The 8,158-nt window shown below is 30.9% G+C and overlaps 1 protein-coding gene across 2 annotated transcripts; it reads right to left on the reverse strand.

The window, feature by feature from the left end:
• Positions 1 to 3,207: 3,207 nt before the first annotated feature.
• On the reverse strand, positions 3,208 to 7,268 carry LOC126886032 (uncharacterized). 2 transcript variants are annotated; one of them, XR_007698555.1, is made up of 3 exons: positions 5,437 to 5,656; positions 4,726 to 4,883; positions 3,208 to 3,346 (listed from the first exon to the last, which is right to left on the reverse strand). XR_007698555.1 is itself a non-coding variant. In XM_050652868.1 (2 exons), the coding sequence occupies exon 1, from the start codon at positions 7,235 to 7,237 to the stop codon at positions 6,377 to 6,379; it is 861 nt and encodes a 286-aa protein (XP_050508825.1). In that variant the 5' UTR covers positions 7,238 to 7,268; the 3' UTR covers positions 3,208 to 3,346; positions 4,726 to 6,376. The 2 variants fall into 2 exon arrangements, 1 of the variants encoding a protein (XP_050508825.1); XM_050652868.1 differs by having other exon boundaries at positions 4,726 to 7,268.
• Between the last annotated feature and the right edge of the window lie 890 nt (positions 7,269 to 8,158).

Here is an 8,158-nt window from a genome sequence, read left to right on the forward strand (position 1 = left end):
TGAGAAAACTAATAAGTATTTTTGAAAAATTTAAGGGCAGAATGAAAGATTACGTTATTACCGAGGGCCGAAAGTCCCTGAAAACTTCCATAATGTTTATTTTAATAAGTTACAGTTGTGAAAAAAAAAACAGAAAACGTGTGATTTTTAATTTTAAATACGTATCTCATTAAAAAAATTTGTTTATTCTAAGGGACTTTCAGCCCTCGGTAATAATGTAATCTTTCATTCTGTGTTTAAATTTTTCAAAAATATTTATTAGCTTTCTCAGTATTCGCAAAAAATTAACGCATTTAAAAAGCATTGGAGCCGAAAATTTGCGCCTAAACCCTTAATAAAAAAACTCAAAAAGCAACTAAAATAAAATACACTGGCAAGGGCAACAAAACAGAAAACAAGGCAAGCAAAAAATAAAAAATAAATCACTTTTCATAAATGACACTAATGACAGATGACAGTTTTCTCAAGATCAACTGGCAACGTTGGATTTCCATAAGAACTTTGGCTCTACCTCATAGATATACCTCGTCCAAGGTTCATAAATAGACAGGTTGCATGGTAACTTTCCACCAATCAGCGTCGAGAATCTAATGGCGGGAGTGACGTCACCCAGAATGCTGCATTCAAATTCATTCACTTCACTCATTGAAATGAACTCGGAAAGTAGGAATGTTTTTAATGATTGAAAATATATATGTATATTTAAAAAAAAATACGTTTGGATTTTTAATGACTATTTATTTAATATATTCTTTAAAAAATGTGGTAGATACCTGTAGAGTTACAAAAATCATAGAATATAATTGCAATTAAATATATGCAGTAGAATAGCATTACTACTTAATTAAAGCAGAAGTAGATTCTTTTTTGTGTTTATATATGGGACTAAATCATTCAAATATCCTAGGTATATTAATAATGGGTTGAATACAATTTACTTTTTTAAATGATTTTGAGTAGGTATATAATCATTTTGAATTGGGGATAATGCATGTAGTACATTATTATAAATTCCTTCTAACATGTAAACCATGGTGAAAAAGAGATTCAACTAAAGATTTATGTACCTATCAAAATTAGTAGTTTTTCCCTTAAGTTTAACATAAGAGCATCTGATTACGTTAGGTACTGGATTATAATATCTAAAACTATTAAAACATTATGATTCCATTCAATAGGTACCTGTGAAGTTTTACATTAAGAGTAAATTATAAAAAAAATACAATTTCAGTGCAATAAAGGGAATTTTCCCCATTTTATATATTCATTTACTTTATAATTGTTTATTCAAACGATCTTCAGATGGCTGCAATATTAGTTATATTTTTTTATGAAACAATTAGGTATTACATATAATAGATCTATTATCTATAGACTTAATTAGATATATTGTTCAATAAGTCTAAGCAGATTGTAAGGTACACAAATGATGTAAACTTGATGTGAAGAACCGCAAGAGATATTACAGAACTGTATGTGGAGCTTAAAGAAAATGCGAAAGAAATAGGGCTAGGCGTCAACGTATATAACACTTCTTGTAAAAGAGTTTTGGGTTTAAGTTATTATACTAAAAACACTTAATGATACCTATCTATAGATACATTATATCTCAAGATATAAACACAAATTAAAACACTAACGATATTTAATAACAAAATATAGCCTCCAAACCACGTATCCTATTATGTTTACAAACAATTCGTAAAATTTATCGTCTGGGTGACGTCACGATGACAATATTTCATTTGTCAATGTCAAAGTTACCATACAACCTATGGTATAGGGACCTTGTACCTCGTCCAATTTACTTACCGTTGCACGTCATCCGCGCCATAGCCTGTGACACGATACCAACACGAAATATCTAGGCAGTAGGTGTGTTCCCATTTAGAATCATTTTGATTCTAAAAAAGAACACACCCACCGCCTAAATATTTCGTGTTGGTATCGTGTCACAGGCTATGGCGCGGATGACGTGCAACGGTAAGTAAATTGGACGAGGTATATAGTATTTTTACTACAAAAGCGTTATTACGTAGGTCAAAATTTTTGACGTAAGAGAACTGTCAAAACATTAGATTGTGACTTTTCATTATTGCCTTGTTTATTATAAACATGGCAGTAATGAAAAGTCACATTCTAATGTTTTGACAGTTCTCTTACGTCAAAAATTTTGACCTACGTAATAACGCTTTTGTAGTAAAAATACTATATATTAATATTATGTGATACCTGACAGAAGCTCGAAACAAATGACTGTGAATGAAAAGCCCTATGTGTCAAAATAAGGATGGATCTACAGACCGAGCGAGTCTCGTAAATTGCACGGCTTCGAGCCACTCTTCACGCAACCGTATTTGCGTACTTGTGTTTTGAGTTGTGTGGTCGTGCTCTGGTCGAGTGGAGTTATAATTTACCAAATTTAAATATAATCGTTTCTACTGATTCATAACCCTAATAACACAAAACATTCCAGGAATGTTCCTAGAAGGTACTCACAGGACATTGAAAACATTCCTGGAATGTCCCCAAATGCACACGAATGTCCCTGGAAAGTCCCAGGAAAGTGCTGTCAGCATTTTAAATATTCTTAGAATGTCCTGTTGGAACATTCCATGAATGTCTACGAATGTTCTTTGGACATTCACAGTATATGTTTTAGACTGAATGTCTTGTTGGAACATTCCATGAATGTATACGAATGTTCTTTGGACATTCACAGTATATTTTTTAGACTGAATGTCTTGTTGGGACATTCCATGAATGTTGGAACATTCCATGAATGTTCTTTGGACATTCACAGTATATTTTTTAGACTAAATGTCTTGTTGGAACATTCCATGAATGTCTACGAACGTTCTTTCAACATTCACAGTATATTTTTTAGACATTCTCTGAAATATATCGTCAGTGATGTGACAATACCTCCTATATCTTTTTTAATGAGGTTTGCAGGAGACGAAAAACATTTTTAAGGTCACCTCCTGTTTTCATACGTAAGTCCTGACTTGTTTTGTAGTAAATAGATAGTTAAATTTACTGCAAAACAAGTCAAAAAATATATGAAAACAGGAGGTGGCCCAAACAAGTTTTTAGTCTATCTTACAAATCTCATGAAAAAACAGATAGAAGGTATTGCCACATCACTGACGATATGTGGCCATACCAAATAATACATCCTTGATAAATATAAACATTTTTATTGTAAAAAACCTTTTAATGTAATTTACTGATATTCCTATAAAAAAATGTGTCACATTTGCTTTGTAAACCTTTCTTTTGCCTTTCATAGCCACATATTCCATTTCCTTCCTGGTTTTTTGTAGACCACTTCTCTCAGCTGATTCTAAAAGAAAATAAAATAAATGGTAATTTTTCAATCCTTTACAATTAACAATCAGAAGAAATATTTACAGGTAATAATATGCATAAATAATAATAATAATAAATTAAATAATATTTAATAAAGAAAATAATAAAACATTTTTTATTTTGACAACGACGTCCGATATGGAAGTAGAAACCATAATAAAGTTATTTTTTCAAGTAAATTGTGGCTTATTTTCCCATTAAAATAGTTACAATAATTACAAAAATGCCACAAAGAAATAGCTTTTTCACAAACAAATAAGTATTTTGTTTTATTATATTTATTGTTTTTATTATTTACTTTAACTTAAGATTATAACTTAATTCTTGTTTTCTATTTCTGATGTTTTTATTTATTTACCTTCAATATTAATCTGTTTTCTTGTATAATCTACTTCGCAATAATTATGTGATATATTGGACTTAAAATGAATTCAAAAATTTTTTGTAATTGGGCAACAATGTCAACTTAGATCTCTGATGTAGATAATGAAGAGCAACGGTATCTACAGTTGGAAAAATGAAAGAATAGGGCTTTTCATCGATTGTCATTTGTTTCGAGCTTCTGTCATGTGTCACATAATATTAATATATCTACGTCATATGTCTTTGGTTTGTATTATTGTATATACCAATAACGTATGTCGTAGATATATTAATATTATGTGACACATGACAAAAGCTCGAAACAAATGACTGTGAATGAAAAGCCCTGTACCCATGAACGATCACATCAATCACTTATTTTGTATTTGCTATCTTTTTCTATTTTAGAACAAATAGAAAATGATATAAAAACTTTAAAAATAAAAAACTGGAGAAAAAAAGGACGAAACCGATCATAGTGGAGAAGAATCCTGGAACAGGCCAAGACCCAAAAAGGGCTGATGATGATCTTTTTCTATAACAAACGTTTGTGATTTATAGAAAAAGACAGCAAATACAAAATAAGTGATTGATGTGATCGTTCATGGTTATAGGGCTTTTCATTCACAGTCATTTGTTTCGAGCTTCTGTCATGTGTCACATAATATTAATATATCTACGTCATACGTTATTGATATAACCAATGATACAAACCAAAGACGTATGACGTAGATATATTAATATATGTGACACATGACAGAAACTCGAAACAAATGACAATGAACAAAGCCCTATAGGGCTTTTCATCGATTGTCATTTGTTTCGAGCTTCTGTCATATGTTATATAGTCTGTGTATAATATTATTACAACACGGATTATACGACATATGACTGAAGCTCGAAACAAATGACTGTAAATGAAAAGTCCTATTCTTTAATTTTTCCAACTGTATATTGTAATTGTATTATTAATTGGGTTAAGCATATTACCTGTGTGATATAAGCTATTGGAACAGCACGGTCTCTCAAACGAACAGTTGAAAGTGAAGTTCTGTCAATATCTTTTTCTAAAAAATGTTTTGAACATACTGCTCTATTAACAAATCTGATCAATACTTCATGCCTTCTTCGCAGGATCTTCTGGAAAGCTAAAAATACAAAATATATGCATTACTGAGCATTATTAAAAAAATTTTAGTTTTAAATAAAAAATATGATTAATGAACTCACAAAATATTATAAAAAGCAGCTTAGAAATTGTTTATTAGTATAGTCGTTTCCCTAGACACAACTGGCTAGTGATTTAAGTAGGTAATTTTTTTGTTTTTGGCCAATTTTGCCAAAATTACTATTTAGTTATTATTTTTTTGCCAATTTTACCATTGTCAAAATTATTTACTAAAATCACTAGCCAGTTGTGTCTGAGACTAAGTTTAGCGAACCGACTATACTATTCATACTGTGTATTCATTAGTTGGTACTATTATAGTGTGTGGTCTATTATCCTGTTTATAAAGGCATACATTAGCAAAAACGCAAAAAAAATTTAATTTTACAAATAATCCGTTTGTTATTATCTCTATTTACTATTTTAGTTAGGAATAAGCAAGTTTGTGGCTTATTCGCAATTATTAAAATAATAAATGGATATTTTCTGAAATAGGGGCATGCCTTTGTTTACATATTTGCATAGGTACTAACCTTTGAAACGTTATTCCTGCAGATTTTTTATCTACATTGCTTCTGCTACTCCAACTGATTTTATGCACTGTTAATAATACTATTAAAGTTATTATAAAAGTATCCGAATTAAAAAAATATTCTTAAAAAGCACAAATAAAAACAAACAACGATCACGGCAAGGTGGCCAACGGCCAAGGCCAAGATGCATGCCAAGATGGCCGAAGCGCCGAAGTGAGGTCATTGGTCGTTTTTAGTCACGTGATGCCCTCTCTAAGCACCATGCACAAATACATGCGCCGTGAATTTGAACATGAACATATAGCAACATTGGTAGTATGTTCACAGAATGTCTTATGGTAACATTCCAGGAATAATTTAATCAGATGTTCACCGAATGTTCCCTAAATGTCCAGGACATTCAAATATTGATAGAACTTTGTTAGTACATTCCTGGAATGTTGTGTGTTGTTAGGGGTTGATACAAGAATGAAATTAAAATGAAAATAATATTGAAAGTGTACTGAATAAAATAAAACCAAAGTAAGAAAAAGAATATTGATATAATTTAATTGTAATGATAATGGATCTGAATGTGAGAACTGAAATTAAGTGATGGGATGTTAGTTGTAGAGGTAAAAAATTTACCTGGAAAAGGTCAAAGACAAAAAGTAGAGGGCTGTGGTGTAAGGTATAAAGACAAGAATTTTAAGGGAAAGAGAGGGATAAAGAAAAGATGAGGTGTGGAATTAAACTGAACAAAGTAATGAAATGAAAAAAGAAGTGAAAAGATAGTAGGGTGAATTAATGAGGTGATGGTTAATAGGGTTCAGTAGTTAATAATGTTAGTCGGGTAAAGGAGTTTGGAAGCAGTGAAGGAAAGAGGAAATTTTGAAAAAGAAGGGAGAGTAAGTTAAAAGAGAAAGAATAGGATAAAAAGAGGAAGTTGAAAAAATAGGAATTATGAGAATAATTGGCGGTGAATGGGGACAAAGTTGCGGTTAAGGGATGTTTGTCTATTGACACAGTTGGGACTCTTCTTCAGGTCCTTGACAATCTCCAAATCTTCGTATAAGTCTAAACGGAGTGTATTGTTTTGTTGAATATTGTGTATCAACTGGACACCTTCAGGAATCTTAAGTTCATGTTTATTGACTTTTAAATGGTGTGAAAAGGCAGAAGTGGTATCTCTCTTGCTGTGTTCTGCAGATCGGGTAGAAAGGGATCTGTAAGTTCTGCCGATGTAGGTGGCATCACAATCTGAACAAGAGAGTCTGTATACCCCACTCCGGTTCATATAATGGATAGGATCTTTGGTATTAGTTAAACTTTTGCTGAGAGTGTTATTAACTTTGAAAGATATTTTTATGTTGTCACAAGAATTGGAAATGATATGTTTGACTCTTTCAGATAATTTGGAGTTATTGAATGGTAAGGAGGCATAGATGGGAGTAGTTGTTGATGATGTAGAGAAAGCGGATTGTTGTAGTAACTTGAGTTCTCTTTTTTGTTGAAGTTTACTGATGATGTCTGGGTCATAACCATTGTTGACTGCAATCTGTTTGATAATATTCAACTCTTTGTTGAATTCAGTTACGGATAAAGAAATAGAGTTTAATCTATGTATAAAACTGCGAAAAGCAGAGAGTTTATAGGATAAAGGGTGATTAGAAGTAGAATGGATAACATGATCTGTCTGTGTTGGTTTACGGTAGATACCAAAGTTGAAGTGGTCATGTAGTCTGGTAATAGATAAATCCAGAAAGTTAATGGAGTTAGAAGATTCTAAAAACTTTTGAAATAAAATTAAAAAATAAAACATCTCATAATAACTACAATCCTTTTCATTCACATATTACACACTTTTAATTATTTGACTGTATCCTAACTCAAATCCATTATTTACAAAAATTTGCATTTATTTTTAAATAACAATATTTTCCTTTTACATATACAACCACCAATACAATATAGACTAGATTAAATTGCCTACCAATTTATTCATTTGTACAATAACATTCCAACTAATACTTATTCTTTCTCTTCTCTCACCTTCATCTATTTTTATTTTTTACCTTTTTATCATTATTGACAGCAGCTTAACGTTCTTTCTATCAATTTGATCAATCTAATGTTATAGTATTAGTATACAGTCAATATAAATAATCTTATATTCTAAATTAATTTTGTATATCACAATTTCTTTTCAAAAACCAATAGATTTAAAATGTTAGACATTTTCAGATATTAACAATTTTTATCATTTGTTGTGGGTCATGACCTTTTGGTTAATTAACTTTGAAAATCGACTACCTTTTTCTCTACTGTCAATGTCACTTCAAACAGTTCCTTAAACACTTGTGACACTTTATAGTCAAAGTTGGCCTAAGATGGTTGATTGAGGTTTTGGTAGGGTTTCACCATGTTCCCATAGGCGATATCCTTTAACATCGGCGTTTAGCCTGATTAATATTATTTTTAAATAATGTAAATTGAATTTTAAATTCAACCATTGTTTGGTTCTGTGGCTATTTAGCAAGTATGCACGTAAGTAATCTAACCACACTTTTTTAGCTTTTTAAAAATTTCAACCATCTTTCAATTCTAATAGTGAGATTACTTATTTTATTGTAGATTCACTGATGATGGACCGATAGGTCTGAAAACGTTCTGAATTGGACATATTTTATTCAATCCATTGGGATTTTTTAAGTTTTAATAAATATACCAATTTACATAGAAG

This window comes from Diabrotica virgifera, chromosome 6 (genome assembly GCF_917563875.1).
Source record: "Diabrotica virgifera virgifera chromosome 6, PGI_DIABVI_V3a".
Taxonomy (NCBI): domain Eukaryota; kingdom Metazoa; phylum Arthropoda; class Insecta; order Coleoptera; family Chrysomelidae; genus Diabrotica; species Diabrotica virgifera.

What these genes read in the sequence shown, in the direction of transcription:
- LOC126886032 (XM_050652868.1), bottom strand. Translation starts at nt 7,237, where the DNA reads ATGTTTTATTTTTTAATTTTATTTCAAAAGTTTTTAGAATCTTCTAAC.